This window comes from Muscardinus avellanarius, assembly GCF_963383645.1.
Source record: "Muscardinus avellanarius genome assembly, chromosome: 7".
NCBI classification, from domain to species: domain Eukaryota; kingdom Metazoa; phylum Chordata; class Mammalia; order Rodentia; family Gliridae; genus Muscardinus; species Muscardinus avellanarius.
In genome coordinates, this window is record NC_137793.1 from 61,340,515 (window position 1) to 61,358,378 (window position 17,864).

Below are 17,864 nucleotides of genomic sequence, written 5' to 3' on the forward strand. Positions count from 1 at the left end.
GAAACAATAAGCTTGATCACCCTAGAAAGTTCCTTGGTCCATTTGGGACTCTCGTTCCTGTTACTGGCTCAAGGCAACCACTGATCTACTTCCTGTCTCTATAAATTTGCTCTTTTGGACATCTTTCTTTCTCTCTCTCTCTCTCTCTCTCTCTCTCTCTCTCTCTCTCTCTCTCTCTTTCTTTCTTTCTTTCTCTCTCTCTCTCACTCTTTCTTTCTTTCTTTCTTTCTTTTTCTTTCTTATTGGGGGTGGGCATTGGGAATTGAACCTAGGGTTATTCTGCTTCTGAACTATACCCCCAGCCTTTTCATAATTTGTATTTTAAAAGAGTCACACTAAAAAATAAAAATAAAAAAGTCTTGCTAAGTTGCTGAGGCTGGACTTGAACCTGAAATCTCCCTAACTCAAACTCAGCCTTTCAATTGCTGGTATTATAGACATGTGCCAGCGCATCTGACAGGATATTTCATATAACTGGAATAATATAATATTCAGGATTTGGGGTCTGGCTTCTGCTACTTAGCATAATGTCTTTGAAGTGTGTCTGTTGTACTATATAGCTCAGTGAATTTTTAAAGCTGGAAATTAAAATGCAGTAGCTGTTTTCTAGTTATTAATAAATATTTCACCAGATTGAAAATAAGTCAGCACATTGTTCAAATTCACCTTTCTGTCAGAGTGCCATCTGGTGCAGTATACACGAGACGTGGTGACACACGGACCAAACATGCCGTCAGCTAGCCAATGTGACTTTAAAAGTTGGGTGGCTGGGCGGGATTACACACCTGTAATCCTAGTACTTAGAAGGCTGAGACAGAAGGGTCACCAGCCTTAGCTACTTAGTGAGACCCTTAGCAACACAGTGAGAGCCTGTTTCAAATAAAAAATAAAAGGGCTAGGGGTATAGCTCAGAAGTAGACTGCCCCCGAGTTCAATCTCCTGTACCAAGAAAAGAAAGCATAAACAAGGCACGGTGGTGCATGCTTGTATTCTCAGCATTTGGGAGGCTGAGACTGGAGGATCATAGTTTGTGGACAGCCTTAGCTATTTAGCGAGGCCCTTTGCAACTCAGAGAGACCCTGTTTCAAAATAAAAGAATAAAAAGTAGGGCTGAGGGTATAGCTCAGAGGTCGAATGCCCCTGGGTTCCATCCCCAGTACCCCCCCTCCACACACACACAACATAAAATTGACCAACAGAACACTGATTTGAAAATGCAGTGCTGGATGCAGCTCCGTGGACTGATTCCAAGAGGCTGCAGCATTAATGACAAGTGGCCAGGAGAAGGGATGTGCTTGAGGTATCTCGGTTCCCTTCTGAAGATCTAATTAAACTTACCAAGTAAATGGAATAGTTCACACCTGATTTTTCTGCAAAGCAGTCTCAGAGCTCACGGGCTGTAATGGGCTTGTCACCACAGACATTCTGGAAGTCACAGACCGTTCATGCACACAAACTGCCGTACTTACAAGTTATCCTCCAGTCTCTTCAGGGACTCCAAAACCAGCGAATGAACACTGTCCAAGGAGCAGGACCCAAAGCAATTCAGGGCTGGAATATATCGGATTTTCATGACCCAGTCATTGTGTAGCTTTCTTTTGATACTGGGAATGAAGAGAGAGAGAGGGTAGAGTGTTACATTCAACTCAAGTAAAATTCAGTTTTTTTCTAGTTAGCATTGCACTTGACTTTCACCAACCTGCAACTCCAAACTCTGCTGAAGTCTTGTCCGTATAGTACAATCTTGTGCACTATAACAGTGCTTTTTAACTAGTTTCCTAATCTAGTATATTTATTTATTTATTTATTTATTTATTTATTTATTTTTACAGTTCTACAGGGTGGAACCCAGGGGCATTTGACCCCCGAGCTACACCCTCTGTCCTATTTTTATTCTTTATTTTGAAACAGGGTCTCACTGAATTGCAGAGGGCCTCACTAAGTAGCTGAGGCTGGCTGCAAACCACGATCCTCTGATCTCAGCCTCCGGAATGCTGGGATTACAAGCGTGCACCACCATGCCTGGCTTAATCTAGCATATTTAAAATAAACTTTCATCAAACTTTGAGCTGTCAATTCAGAATTAAAGGAAAAATCCAGAAGAATTTCAGTCCAATATCAGCAATCTCATCCTTACTTTGTTGATCATTCAAAAGAAAGATTAAGTTTCATGCAGTTCTATGTCTTCTGAGTCAATTCACTTGAAAACATACATTTGCATTTTCCATTGATCCAAGTGGGACCTTTCTAATGCTGGTGGCTGGTGAGGCTGGGCTGGCTACCCACCCTACCCTTGGGCAGCATGGCTTTTCATCAGTTCAGCTGACACTTGAGCAAGAGCCTTCAGGTTGGAGGCCAAAACCTTTGCCTCGAAAATCTTGTCTTGACGAGATCAAGGCAGCCTCGTGGTGCTACACTTACGCATATTTAATGGCTTGTCTCCTCACCAGGCATGTATTTGAAGCACCTAATCTATCCCAGGTACCAAGGATGAATGGGTGATTGCGGTAAAACTTTTCTAATTGTGGTTCTTAGATTCTAACTTAGGGATAGAGGTTTCTAACTCAAGGTATGAATAGTATGGGATCAACAGAACAGAGAGAAAGATTTTTTTTTTTAACCATGAACCATTGGGCTAAAAGAAGGGCTAAAAGATGTGAAAAAATATTTTCTTAGACATTATACTTCCCACATAAAATGCATACCCATGTTCTAGAACAGCCCAGATGGCACTGTGTAAATAACTCAATGAGAAAAATAGACCCCGCATAGTGTTTTATTGCTATGAGCAGCCTTGTGAGAAAATGCCTCTCATAATTTCCATGTCCCAAACATGTACATGCATAAAGCATCTTTATTTTCAAATGTATGTCTTCTGTATTCATCTGATTATCATTCTTTAAAATATCATTGACTGCCTAGCATTTTTTTTAATGTACTGGTAGCTGGGCACAGTGATGCATGTCTGTAATCCCAGTACTTGGGAGGCTGAGACAGGAGGATCACAGGTTCAAGGACAGCCTCAGCAAGTAGCGAGACACTCATCAAACTAGTGAAACCTTGTTTTAAAATAAAAATAAAAAGTAGGCTCAGAGGTAGAATGCCCCTGAGTTCATTTCCCAGTACCAAAAATCAAATATTGGAACACTGTAATTGTACATGATATTGATATTTACAGTAACACATTCATATATGCATATCACTTGCTCTGTTTCCATCCACAGGCCTCCCCTCTCCCTCCCACATCCCCTCTAGTCTCTTTCCTAATTTTTATGAGATCTCTTTTCTTTACTATTTTCTCTCTGGCTTTGACATTTGAGAGAAAACCTGCAGCTCTTGATTTTGAGTCTGGCTGATTTCACTTAGCATGGTGATTTTTCTTTCTGTATGCCAGATTTTAACTTCAAACTCCTGCTGCTGGCTAATGGTTTAACGTGTACAGTGTTCAGGAATCGGTGTTGGATACCCACACCTTTGCCCATTCAGAGTGAAGGATCCGGTGCACGCCAAGGCAAGTCACTCGCACAGTGACTCGGGAATGAGCCACTCTTCCGCCTTTGCAGCCTTCATCCAGTCAAGGCTGAGGATGTCTTGGTGCAGGAAATGTCTCAGCCTTCAGCCTCTCTATACATCTGAGTCCTGAGAGACTGAAATCGAGCTGGGCAGTGCAAATAAATGATCAAACAACATTTCAAAGTGACCATCAGACAAAAATGCTAGCAGTTGTCACCAACTGGTAAGATAATGAGTAGTTAGTGTCTTCTTTCCATTCCAAGTGATATGAGCAACTTTTAGTACAAAATGTGTACTTCTTTTTACTAATAAAAATATATATACTTTACTCTAAAAATTTTAAAGACAGCCGGGCGTGGTGATGCATGCTTGTCATCCCAGCACATAGGAGGCTGAGACAGGAGCCTGTGGTACACAAACAGCATCAGCTATTAGTGAGGCCCTCTGCAGCTCAGTGAGACCCTGTTTCAAAATAAAGAATAAAAAACAGGGCTGGGGGTATAGCTCAGAGGTAGAATGCCCCTGGGTTCCATCCCCAGTACTGCAAAGAAAAAAAATTTAAAGACATTTTAATTTTAAGGAAGACAGTAATAACCACCCATATCTTATCAGTTGGTGATAACTGTTAGCATTTTTGTCTGCTGATCACTTTGAAAATATTTTAATAGATTGATCATCTATTTGCACTGTGTTGGTATGTGGGTGACTTATTGATTCATGGTTCTTGTTCATTCCCTTGGAGAATTAGTGTTTTTTCAATTGAATTATAAGACCTGTTAAAGAGTATTGGCCCATTGTTTGTAATACTTATGACAAATATTTATATTATGCTTTTTATTTATTTATTTAATTTTGTGGTAATGAGGATTGAACCGAGTTTTTTTTTTTATTTCTGAGCTACACCCTTCAGCTTTATTTATTTATTTATTTATTTATTTATTTATTTATTTGAAATGGGGTCTTTCTAAGTTCCTGAGGGCTTTGCTAAGTTGTTGAGGCTGGCATCAAACCTGTGATCCTCCTGTCTCAGCCTCCCAGGTACTAGAACTACAGGCATGTGTCACCGTGTCTGGCTATTATTTGCTTTTTAAATAAAAATATTGATGCTTAAGAGGTTTTATTTGGTAGTTGAGATTTTTATCTCTTTCTTTGAATTCTATATCTATTGGTTTTATGCTTAGAACCTTACATATTAAAGTGCTAGCAATCATATACATACATATATGTATGTATGTATATATATTTGTGATCTAAATTTTTTATTTAACGCTTCAATATATTCAAGAACTTGTAGGTTTTAGCTGGCAATAGTACTTTAAAAAATAATTTCAAAGCCAGGCATGGTGGCGTACTCTTGTACTCCCAGTACTTGGGAGGCTGAGACAGAATGATTGCAGGTTCGAAGCCAGCCTACACAACTTAGCGAGGCCCTCTACAACTTAGTGAGACCCTGTTTCCAAACAAGAAATAAAATTGGACTAGGGATTTAGCTGGGAGGTAGAATGAATGCTTCTGGGTTCAATCTCCAGTACTACAAGAAAAAAATAATAATAATTTCAGTTGCTTATTTTCCTGCTGTCCTATTACACTGGAAGTTCCTTAAGACAAGAAGCGTGTCCTCTTCAGCTTTGAGTCTCAGATCTGTACTGTGGGACTGGCATCTTGTCTTCTCTCTTTATATAATTGAACAATGACTGTAATAATGAAAGCAAATGCATTTCTCATACCATACTCGTACCTTTTAAAGTTCTTTGAGTCTAAGACCTGAGTTTGTAATTTCTTCTTGGATTTTGCCTGCTTTAGTCCAAAGTCATCACTGTTGACTGTGAACCTGTTCACAAAGCCACCATCGTCCCCCAGGAGGATGTCGTCTCTGCACAGCTGCTCAGGCAGAGGTACCACACATACACACAGGAGGCAGTGGTCCATGGGCTTAATGACAAAATAGTTCTCCTGGAAGCAGAAGAATGCGTTGAATGGGTCATTACATCGCTCTAATTAATATTAGCCAGGTGCAATACCATATAGTACCTGGGAGGCTGAGGCAGAGGGATTATAAATTCGAGGCCAGCCTTAGCAACTTAGTGAGATCCTGTTTTGAAATGAAAAAAGAACTAGGTATAACTCAAAAGCAGAACCCCCCTGAGTTCCATTTCCAGTACCACCCCCAAATAAATAAACAAACAAATAAATAAATATTGCCAGGGCTGGGGGTGTGGCTCAGCGGTAGGGCATTTGTTTAGCAAGCATGAAGCCTGGGCTTTATCCCCAGCAGTAACAGTAGCAGTAGCAATAGCAATAAAAAATTTCTCCATTATTTGATAACAATTTTACTATGTGACATTTCTTTTTTTTTTTTTTTTTTTTTTTTTTGGTGGTACTGGGGTTCCTGGAAGCCCTTCTACCTCCGGTATACACTCCCACAGGCTACACTCCCAGACCTATTTTTTAACATTTTTATGTGGAAACAGAGTCTCTTAAGCCAGCGTGGCTGGCTCCGAACCAGCGTGATCCTCCTGTCTCCGCCTCCCAAGCACAGGGATTACAAACGTGCGCCACGTGCGCCACCACGCCCGGCGCTACGTGACATTTCTTACTTTAAATACTTACTTTAAATACTTTAAATACTTACTTTAAATACTTTTTTAAAGAGGAACTTTAAAAAAAAAAGCAAAGTTAACTAAATAAATGTTAATGACCAACATTATGTGTTTGTGTATTTTGTGGGGAAAGAGGTAGAGTACCTACCTTTGGCTCAATAAGTAATGAGATTTTATGATATATTACTTTGAATAGTCTTCTCTTGAATTTGTAAGGAAATATTTTAAAAAGTATAAATGGGTTCAGACAGGCATGCATGTTGGCACATACCTGTAATTCCAGTACATGGGAGGCTCAGACAGGACAATCAAAGGTTCAAGGCCAGCCTCAACCATTTATCAAGGCCCTCAGCAACTTAGAGAGACCTTGTTTCAAAATAAAAGTAAGCCGGGCGTGGTGGCACACGCTTGTAATCCCAGCATTTGAGAGGCTGAGACGAGAATCTCGGTTCACAGCCAGCCTTAGCTACTTAGTGAGGCCCCTTGCAACTCAGTGAGACCCGGAGTCAAAATAAAGAATAAAAAGTAGGGCTGGGGGTGTAGCTTGGAGGTAGAATGCCCCTGGGTTCCATTTCCAGTACCGCAAAAATAAATAAATAAATAAATAAATAAATAAATAAATAAAATAGTGTTGAAGGTATAGCACAAGGGTAGAATTGCTCCTGAGTACAATCCCTAGTACCAAATAAATAAATAAATAAATAAATAAATAAATAAATAAATAAATAAATGGCTAGGGGTATAGCTCAGAGGTAGAACACCCCTGGGTTCAATCCCTAATGCCACAAAAATAAAATAAAAATAAAAAGTTTCAGGTATTAATATATTGACCTAAAACCAGATGGCTAAAAAAAAGAATACCAAGTGTTAAAGTCTCATGTACTTTATTAGTTACCAGGAAAAAAATCCTAACACTCAAGTCTATCTAGCAACATTCAACAAGCTCTTGCCGCGCTAACTCTGTCCCACGGAATGGGTTCACCAGGTTATGCAAGTATTGTTCTTCCAGGACTGAATCTCTACCTAAACTAGAAGAGAATTTTTTTTAACATTTTTTGTTAGTTCTATTTCCTTTCAAATGAGTGAGAGCTGAACATATATAGAGGCTTACTCAGTCACTCAACATATTTTCTGAGCACCTACCATATGCCAAGAATTATTCTAGACACAGTTGCATAGTGATGAACGAGACCAAGCTTCCAGGCTGGGGTTGGAGTGTTGGAGCGCTTGCCCAGCGTGTGCAAAACCCTGAATTCAATTCAATTCAATACGATGGGGGGGGGGGCAGCAAAGTTTCTGATTTTGTGGGGCTACCATCTAACGGGATAGACTGAAGAATAAAATACATCATGTAACAGGACTTGCAGCTAGAAAAAGGATTTGGAATTTGAAGCGCTGTATACAGAGGGAAGGGGCCACCTTAGGTCCCACAGGCAGAAAACGTGACCTTTGATCTATCTGGGTGATGAAGAGCAGAAAGGGGCCCTAGAAGGAGATTTGTGCCAAAGACGTAAAGAGGAAAAAGACCACAGAGCTTTGTCCAGCAAGCCAGGAAGAGATGCAAAGTCTTGCAGATGCAAGGCTATTTTGTCTTCAGAGAGAGGGGGAAGTCAGGTTGTGTTTCTCCAGTATGACTATAGATGGGAGGGCTGGAATTTGAAAAAGGACAAGAAATAGATTCAGCTTGTCCAGTTAAATAAGAGCAAATCCATCTTCCAGGAGGGAGTGGACTGAGAATGAAATTCTGGAACACTTGGAGGAGCTGGAGAGCCAGGTGGCCAGGACACACAGCAGAATGGCCGGTGGAGCCACTGAGGCTGAGTCCGCAGAGCCTGGGGTTGTGGCGGTGCCCACTACAGTAGCTTGTGTCCTTCTCTGGCCACACCAGCCAATGTGAAAGAGCAGGGAACTCTAGCATCTCCAGGTGGAAAGCTGGGGATGGCGGAGGAGGCAGGGAGGATGACCAGCTCACGCCATCAGGCCAGGATGTGCTGGCATTGGAAAATTGCTCTAGTATTAATTTCCAAAATGTAAAAAGCAGTCGGTGTCTAGGTGCTGTGCAGGCACTCAGGCAGGGAGGGGCGGCGGCTGTCACTGCAGAGCTCCCCCCTCTCTCGGCCCTTTGTTCTAATGATTACTCTATAGCAAGGATGTAAAGGAAATTAAGGCCTTTAGCCTTAAAAGCCCTACAGACAATTTAGCCCTTTAGCCCTAAAAGTATGTAGAGGCAATCAGTGCCTCTGTCTCCCTCCTCTCCTTTGTGAGCTGGCCTGGGTATAGGACAGGTAAACTGTGTGTTGCTACAAAGCACTCATAGTGGGTGAGCAATCAGTACAGCCTAATACAATAGAGGCAGAAGCCAGGTAGATTACTGACCCCTGCACTTAGTAAGTACACTGTCTGGAGGCAAAGAGGCACTGCCTAGCTAATAAGTTACTAGCTGATTGCCTTGGTAACACTGATACACACATACCAATACAAAATCTATTTAAAGGCCAGGGATGGAAAAGGTGTCAGAGTTTCATTTTCAGCCTCTCTACATGCTGTTTTTACTTCTTTTCTCTCTCTATTTCCTACTGATTTTGCAACAAAGACTTGTTAAAGCTGCACCAAGCTGTCTATTAGTTTTAATTTCCCTATTCCGCAAATCTGAGTTGAACAGAAGAAAAGGAGCCCACAGCGCCATTACACAGGCAGGAAACAGAGCTGGGGGGGGGGGGCAGGGGGGGGCTTGAGGCTGGGGAGGAAGCTTCCCACAGAAAGGGGAAGCGAGAGTGGCAGCAGGAGAAGTGGAATCAAAGTCCAGGGCCTTCTGACAAATGAGTAAGGCTTGGGCTCTGCCACCGGTGAGAGTGCCAAGCACCTGTGACGCTCCCTGGGCGCTAGCACTGTGAATACAGAGCCCCGCTACCAGCACTTGCCAGCCTGGACGCCAACGGCACAAGTTTAGCTTCCTCCTGAGGCTAGAAATAGGCAAGGCATGGAGGGAGGTTGGATTATCTCCTAATCGTCCATGTTCTTCAAAGCCAGCCTGCTTCCTGAAGACGGTTTTCTCTCCCAGTGCTCAGCAATCCGCCTCTCCCTGAGCCCACTGTCCGTGCTCCTTTGTACTGTGTCGTTTGATGCACTGTTACAGCAGCATTGCTTCTTCCCTTGGGGTCCTTCACGACTGAGTGAGTGGGGTCTGATGGCGAGGAACATGTTCATTCCTTCTAAGTATCTGCAAACTCTAGAAACACTGTGGATGGTTAACGAGGAAGAGCGCAGCCACGGGGACCACCTCCGTACATGTTTTTTTCAGAATTAAGTACCTGATTTTTGCAATGTTCCTATCCAGTGAAGGTGGGCTGGAGAGAAAGGCTTTGGACTTGAAAACAAGATAACAAGGAAGATGATGCTTGGATTCAGAGAGGGCTACAGAAGGAGCCTGGAAGTATTCTCTTCTCAAAACCAAAGCAAAATAGAAGCCCCGGAATTACCCATGCAGTAAATGGGAAGAACATTTCCTTTCAATAGCAGAATGTTAATGCTGAACTTGATCTGAGAGTTATTTAGTTAAATTGTCTCATTTTGTAACTGAGGAAACCGACATTCACTAGAGAATCCTGTTTTAAAAAACAAAAATAGTTGGCCGGGCGTGGTGGCGCATGCTTGTAATCCCCGCGCTTGGGAGGCAGAGACAGGAGGATCGCGCAGGCTCGAAGCCAGCTGGTGCGCTGGCTTAGGAGACCCTGTTTCCAAATAAAAATGTAAAAATAGGTCTGGGAGTGTAGCCCGGAGGTAGAAGAGCTTCCAGGAACCCCAGTACCACCAAAAATAAATAAATAAATAAATAAATAAATAAATAAATAAATAAATAGAAAGGGCTGGGGGTGTGGCTCAGAGGTAGAATGTCCCAGGGTTCAATTCCCAGGGCCAAAAATAAAAAAGAAAGAAAGGGAAACAAAGATAAAGGTTGTTGTATCCTCACCAACATGCAAAGACAGTACAGACAACCACATTCCTTTGCGTGCTCCTCTTGGCACAGTACCTGGCTGTTCCCTTGGGCTTTGTAATCCCAGACAATAATGGTCCTCTCTGTAGTGGCAACAATTCGTTTTAACTGGGGGAGGTAGTCACAGCCTGTAATCCAGGAGGTATCCTGATAGAAAAGCAAAGAACGGAGGGTTATCCTCTGTTTCCTTCCGTGACATGGTGTTGGGTACTGGAGTAGGTTACTGACATTAAGCATCATAAGGAAAAGTTCCCATCTGTCTCCTGTCCCCCTTGCCCTGACTTTCTCAGCACCATCAGCTGGAGATGGATGAGCTAGTACAGGAGCTGCTACGCAGAAGCACCCGGCAACTGAAAAAACTGGTTTTTGCACCACAGGCATAGGCAGACTAGATTCAGGGCGCTGGCTAAGCAAGTTCTTTGGCCCTCTTATTGCATGCTAAAGCGTGTGTGTGTGTGTGTGTGTGTGTGTGTGTGTGTGTGTGTGTGTGTGGTTCTGGAGAACTCATGGCATTCTACCTTGAGCTAGACCCCCAGCCCTATTTTTTATTCTTTATTTTGAAACAGGGTCTCACTGAGTTGCAAAGGGCCTCACTGAGTAGCTGACACTGTCCACAAACCCAGATCCTCCTGTCTCAGCCTCCCAAATGCTGGGGTTATAAGCGTGCACCACCACGGCCAGCGGCATGCCAAAACTTTTAACTAGAAAAGACCTTAGCAAGCACTTGATGATGCTAAGCTGACACTCATAGGTTTGTCTTGTGTCTTACCTAAAGTTTCCCAGCTAGCACAGCTGGAATCTGTAACATCAAGGACAGACCACCAATAGACACAACGGCTTTCATTCACAAAGGCCTAGTGTGCCAGAAATGATGTGAGTTCCAAGAGGCCCTCAAACCTTCTGTAAAATCAGCTAGGAATTCTAATGGGTTTGCTTAGTTTAAGAAATGGAAGCTCAGGGGTTTAAAGGGAATCTAGATCCCTGCGCCAGGCAGCACAGCACCCTGCTTTATAGCTCAGTGTGACTGTCCAGCACATGCAAGAGGCTGATAGTTGAACACCTCCTGTCTCTCATCAATCCACACAGGATTCAGAAATCAAGCTTTCTGCAGCTTCACACTGCCCGCCGTGATACAGACTACAGGAATGACATAGTGAGGAGATAGAAAGGAAATAGGCAGATAGGGAAAAGGCCTTGGTAGAAAAAAGTTAATTTCCTGAGTTTCGTGAGGGGCAACAAATGCCTGAAACTCCAAAGGCTCAGAGATAAGAAGGCCAGAGCTTCACAAAGCCATCTGTTTACTAATCAACAAACCCAGGAGCCCTCACAGAGCAAGTGGACACTCCTACTGAATGAAAGGAGATGAGCCCCTTCAAAGGACTTGCAAATACCCTATGCAAATTCTCCTTGGAATCCCAAAGTCACCCTAACCAAAAATGGACTTGCAAGCGGTCAGGCAAGGCCTGCCCAGATGATAAATGGGGGACTTTCCCGCTCAGGGCCCCCTCCCCTTTTGGGGAGCTGTTCTCTCTCTCTCGCAGGTCGTGTTGGTCCTGAGAGAAGGCAGACTGCATCTGAGGGCACGTGGCTCGGGCAACTCTCAAGTAGTGACCTGAAGACCTCTGCTGGACATCATGGCTGGCCAGGCCCCTAGGGGTGACCTGTACCTCTTTTCTGGCAGATCGCGTGGACTCTGGGAGAAAGTAGTTTGCAACTGATGGGCACCTGTACCTCTTTTCTGGCAGATCGCGTGGACTCTGGGAGAAAGTAGTTTGCAACTGATAGGCACTTGGCTCGGGCGACACTTGGGTAGTGACCCTGAAGGCAGCTACTAGACCCTGAAGTTCCGACCACCCCTTTGGGGTGTTCGGCCACTTTTCTCTATTCCCTTCTGGCAGATCGTGCGGACTCTGGAAGAAAGCAGCCTGTACCTGAAGGCAATTCGGCTTGGGCTACTCTCAAGTATTGTCCTGAAGGCAGCTGCTGAACCCAGAGTTCCAGCCCCTTTTGGGTGTTCAGCCATCCTCCCCCCATTCCCTGCTGCTTCCAATAAACCTTTTACTCCCCTTCCTGAGGTCTGTGGGTGTCATTCTTCACTCAACATAGACAAGAACTCGCCAGGTTTCCTCTCAAGAAACCCCCCGTTTCAATAGCTGCACTAGAATGATAAATTTTCAAGATAGAAATAAACTGTTCTCAGTCAGGCACAGTGGCACACACCTGTAATCCCAGTGCTTGGAAGGCTGAGACAGGAAGATCAGATATTCAAGGCCAGCTTCAGCAATTTAGTGATACCCTGTTTCAAAATAAAAGATAAAAAGGGTTGGGGGTATAGGTCAAAAGTAAAGCACCTCTAGGTTCAATCAACTTCACACCAAACAAACAAACAACCAAAGTGTTCTCAAATTATTTCATTGGCTACCTCCTTGTTGTTATGAAAACTGAGATTTATGTTCATTTTTATATCCCTTGGTCATGGGTGCCCAGGAAAAAAATCAGAAGCTTTCAAATTGAAATTTCCAAGGAACAACCAGTTTCAAAATAATTCTCTACAGATAATTTAGCTCCAGGAAGCAAAACCTAGGTCTTTGCTATTGCGCAAGTATTCATAAACCGGGTGTGGTGGCGCACACTTGTAATCCCAGCATCCGGGAGGCTGAGATCGGAGGATGGTGGTTCATGGACAGCCTCAGCTACTTAGTGACGCCCTTTGCAACTCAGTGAGACCCGGTTTCAAAATAAAGAATAAAAAATAGGGCTGGGGGTGTAGCTCAGAGGTAGAATGCCCCTGGGTTCCACCCCCAGTACCACACACACACACACACACACACACACACACACACACACACACAAGGATTCATTTTGGCCTTATTAAATAGGTATAAATTTACAATCTACGAAACATCTTAAACTCAGAGCCTAGTCAGGCACTTCATTAGACTCTGCTGGTTTATGGAGGGACTACAATCACAGCCTATGTCTGACTTCATTAGAAATTTTTAAAATGTACTTACTGTTACATTGGTGCTGGTCTGAACTCTCATCTATGAAGAAAGGAAGAGAATCATGAAACCTAGTTGGCACTATAGTTGAAGATAAGAACAAGGAGACTGTGGCCGCACACCATCTCCCACATTTACTAACTTATTCTACCTGCCACAAGTTTCCTTCTTGTTCTCCTTCCCCTGAAACATGTGGCTCTGTGAAATAACGCAGTTTGGATTGAACAGGTTTAAACCTCAATGGCTTGTCCTCTGCTGTTAAGGATCTCAAACTTAGCCGGGTGTGTTGGCGCACTCTTGTAATCCCAGCATTCGGGAGGATCGCGGTTCGCGGACAGCGTCAGCTACTTAGTGAGGCCCTCTGCAACTCAGTGAGACCCGGTTTCAAAATAAAGAATATAAAATAGGGCAGGGGGTATAGCTTGGGGGTCAAAAGCCCTTGGCTTCCATCCCTAAATCCGAAAAAAAAAAAAAAATCTCAAACTTGTGCCGGGCGTGGTGACGCTTGTAATCCCCGCGCTTGGGAGGCGGAGACAGCGCACTGGTTCGGAGCCAGCCTCGCTGGCTTAAGAGACCCTGTTTCCAAATAAAAAATATAAAATAGGTCTGGGAGTGTAGCCCGGAGATAGAAGGGCTAAAAATTAATAAAAAAATAAATAAGTAAGTCTCAAACTTGCCAGGCATGGTGGCACATGCCTATAATCCCAGTACTTGGGAGGCTGAGGCAGGAGAATACCAGTTTTGAGGTCAGCCTCAGCAATTTAGTGAGACCCTATTACAAAAATAAAAAATAAACTGGGTATGGTGGCATATGTTTGTAAATCCCAGTACTTGGGAGGCAGAGACAGGAGGATTGCGGGTTTGAAGCCAGCTTCAGCAACTTAGTAAAACTCTCAGCAACTTAGTGAGACCTTGTTTTCAAATAAAATATAAAGTAGGTCTGGGAATATAGCCCAGAAGTAGAAGGCCCTGGATTTTATCTTCAGTGCCACAAAATAATAAACAAATACATAATACATAATTAAAAAGAAAATGGGATTGTGACTGCATACCATCTTCAATGACAAAAAAAAAAAGTCTCATAGTTTGGTGACTATTTTGGTCTTTCTGTCTGCAAACCACCTAGTGTCTTTTAATTTTTAGCACAATATTTGATAACAAAAGTTGGAAATGCAAATTCATTCTAACATCAATAACAAGAACATTTGAAAGACTGCTTAATAGATCAATAGAAACATAGAGCTAGCCGGGCGTGGTGGCGCACGCTTGTAATCCCCGCTCTTGGGAGGCGGAGACAGGAGGATCGCGCAGGTTCGAAGCCAGCCGCGCGTGCTGGCTTAGGAGACCCTGTTTCCAAATAAAAATGTAAAAATAGGTCTGGGAGTGTAGCCCGGAGGTAGAAGGGCTTCCAGAAACCCCAGTACCACAAAAAAAAAGAAAAAGAAAGAAACATAGAGCTATGTAAAACAAATAGAACATTATATTTGACAGATCTTTCTCCAAGTTATTGAGAAACTCAAAGAATGTTTTACACCAAGGAATGTGAGCACGTGCATCTGTAGCACTCTGAATTCTACTATGATGTACAATTACATTGCATCAATAAAAGTACACATGTGTGTATATGGACATATGGATATTTCCATTCAAAGGCCTCCTCTTTTAGTCAGCATCTGCCGGGGGAAGACTCTGCTTTAGGTTCTGCGCTGGATGAGAGTCACAGACTAGTCCCATGCAGAGAGCTGGAAAGTGCCAGAGCCCTCCACAGCCGGAGGGGTGATGACTGCTCCCTACATGAAGACAGGTCATGGGAGTAGCTCTATGGCCCCCCTTCTTTTTTCATGTTTGGATTGTGAAGCAGAACAAGTCAGGGAGCACTGGACTGTCTGATATGGCCACTCACAGGCTATCTCTCATCTGAAGAGTTCAGAAGGGCTTTTCCAACCAGGGACGTCTGCTGTAAGAAAACCAGCAAGGAGCAGCAGAACGCCTGTGGCTCCTGTTCTCTTCCTCTCCCCAGCTTCAGGGAAGGCCGCCTGCTCCAGCCTCCTGTCCTCCTCCAACTCCCACAACCCTAGGGACCTCCCGAGTGTGTGTGTGTGTGTGTGTGTGTGTGTGTGTGTGTGTGTGTCTGGGGATGGAACCCAGAGGCATTTGACCTCCAAGCTACACACCTGCCCATTTTTTATTCTTTATTTTGAAACAGGGTCTCTCACTGAGTTGCGGAAGGCCTCCTAAGTAGCTGAGGCTGTCCGCGCACCGCAATCCTCAGGTCTCAGCCTCCCGAATGCTGGGATTACAAGCGTGCGCCACCACGCCCAGCTCCTCCCAAGTTTTTAAAATCTAGTTTTTTTTGGCAGGAATTTTTATTAATGACATTTCCAGTCTGTATCATCAAGAAAATCCTTGCGTGTATTTATTCGACTTCAGATAGAGCCTAAATTGTGGATTCATTTATTTAAAGACACTGGAAGTTACAAATGGCTACCTTTTAGCAAATCATCCACATGACCTACACATCCAGATTACTTCTCTTGCACATGATTTGTAAGGCATGTACCAAATAAAATAAAATAAATAAATAATAACTATTTCACCTGGCACGATGGCACACACCTGTAACCCCAGTACTGGGGAGGCTGAGACAAGAGAATCACAGGCTTGAGGCCAGCTTTAGTAATTTAGTGAGACCTTTAGCATCTTTTATTTTTCAGTACTGGGGACGGAACCCAGGAGCATTCTGCTTCCAAGAGACAACCCCAGCCCTATTTTTTATTCTTTATTTTTTGAAACAGGGTCTTGCTGAGTTGCAAAGGGCTTCACTAAGTAGCTGAGGCTGTCCTCAAACCACGATCCTCCTGTCTCAGCCTCCCAAATGCTGGGATTACAAGTGTGCGTCACCACACTTGGCAACCTTTAGCATCTTAATGAGACCCTGTTTCAAAATAAAAATTGAAAAGGGCTGGGGTGTAGCTCAAAGGAAGAATTCCCCTGGGTACATCCCCAGTATGCCTCCCCATAAAAAGAGCTATTTAATCCTACAGACCATTACCTTTCCTCATGCAGAATTTCTTAAGTAACATCTTAGTTCAGATTTTGAGGAAATAAAGGTGAAAAAATGAGGAGGGAGATAACACTCAGGGGGAAAAAAAATAGACACAGAAAGTTTTTTCATGTTAAATGAAGCAAACATTTCTGTTTTCATGTCTTTTGCCGGCCACACTTGTGGGTTTTACCCCATGTGCATTGACTCATTTAACTAGCACAACTCTGTTGGGAACAAAAGCCCATGGTTCTGGATAAGGATCCAGGGCACGGAGATTCTGAGGGCTGTATACGGCCAGGCTGCAGGCCCACACTCAGAAGCCCAGGCGCTGCTCCCGCCCTGCTGGGCCTGCTCTGGCAGAACCCACTGCCCGCCTGAGTCTTCAGTGTGCGAAAGACTCCTGAGTGGAGCATTGCTGAGGGCTGAAAGGTACTGTGGAAACTGTGACAAGGGTTGATTATCATAAATATATTTTACACTGGAAATCAACTAATAATTAGATTGTGGTTTGTTTGCGCATGTGTGTGTTTGTGTGTGTGTGTGTGTGTGTGTGTGTGTGTGTGTGTGTGTGTTTTATCCAGGTCCTGGGGGATACACCCAGGGCATCCCACCTCCAAGCTACACTACCAGACCATCTTATTTTTTATTTTTGAAACAGGGTTATGCTAAGTTGCTGAGGGTCCCCCTAAGTTGCTGAGACTGGCCTCAAACCTATAACCCTCCTGTCTCAGCCTCCCAAGTTCTGGGATTACACACAGGCACCACCACACCCAGATATGATATATTTAATATGTAACATTCACTTTTTATATGATATATTTAATATGTAACATTCACTTTTTATTTTCATAGTAGGATATTATGTAGAATATATAATTACAAAGTCTTTTAAAATATCTTGTATTTTAAAAAGTAGAAGTCCAGGACTTCCGGGAAGATGGCGACTGAGAAAAGCAGTGTTTAGGAGCCCTGCTAAAACTCGATCTCTATTGCCACAAAATCAGCACTTTTCATAGCCAGAAAATGCCATCAGCAGAAAAATAAAAAATGTAAACACAAGGGACAGAGAAAAAAAAAGACTTGAAGAACAACCAGAGACCAGAAATCAAGTACGCAATGCAGCAGCAGGGCCGCGCCAGCATTATCTTTCCTCACAGCACCAGGATCCAGAGAGGAAAGGTAAACAAGGAGCTGAAGTGAGCAGCTGTGGATCATTAGGGTGTAATTCAGCAGTTCTTTCAGTACAAAGAACGTCTAAAACTTCCAGTGGTCAAGCTCATCACGCCTTCTAGGGACTCAGAACAGAGCTCAAAACCAGAAAAGAAATACATCAGCCTCACGGCCGAGGGTGTGGCAGCAGCGCCATATTGCCAGCAGTGACAGCGAGTTCACCGCGCCCTCGACAGCTCCTGATCAATACGCACAATAACCGTGAGTGAAAGGAGAAATCTCTGTACTGCATGCCCAGGGACTTTGATAATTTCCCTGGGTCTGAGATTTGCAGTCCAACCCAGTGAAGGAGTAGCGGTGGCAGAGATTACCACAGACTCGAGATACAGAGCACCCTAAGTGAAGTTGTAGTGACCCAGGGAAGGCACAAACTTCTGAAATCATGGGAAAGAGGAACAACAATAGAGCAATGAATGCCCACAACCCCATATTATCAGAACTTGATAACAAAGAAATTCAGAGATCTCCAGAAGATCAAA

At 43.5% G+C, this 17,864-nt stretch overlaps 1 protein-coding gene across 1 annotated transcript in view; it reads right to left on the minus strand.

Annotated features, from left to right (window-relative positions):
* WDR64 (WD repeat domain 64) overlaps positions 1-17,864 on the minus strand; it is a gene marked incomplete at both ends in the record, with an annotated part of 128,869 nt that overhangs the window by 91,766 nt on the left and 19,239 nt on the right. The window contains 4 exons of the mRNA XM_080699412.1: positions 1,470-1,604; positions 5,252-5,466; positions 10,144-10,254; positions 13,122-13,151. Of these exons, the coding sequence (XP_080555538.1) occupies positions 1,470-1,604; positions 5,252-5,466; positions 10,144-10,254; positions 13,122-13,151 (491 nt within the window). The remainder of the gene's footprint in view (positions 1-1,469; positions 1,605-5,251; positions 5,467-10,143; positions 10,255-13,121; positions 13,152-17,864) is intronic.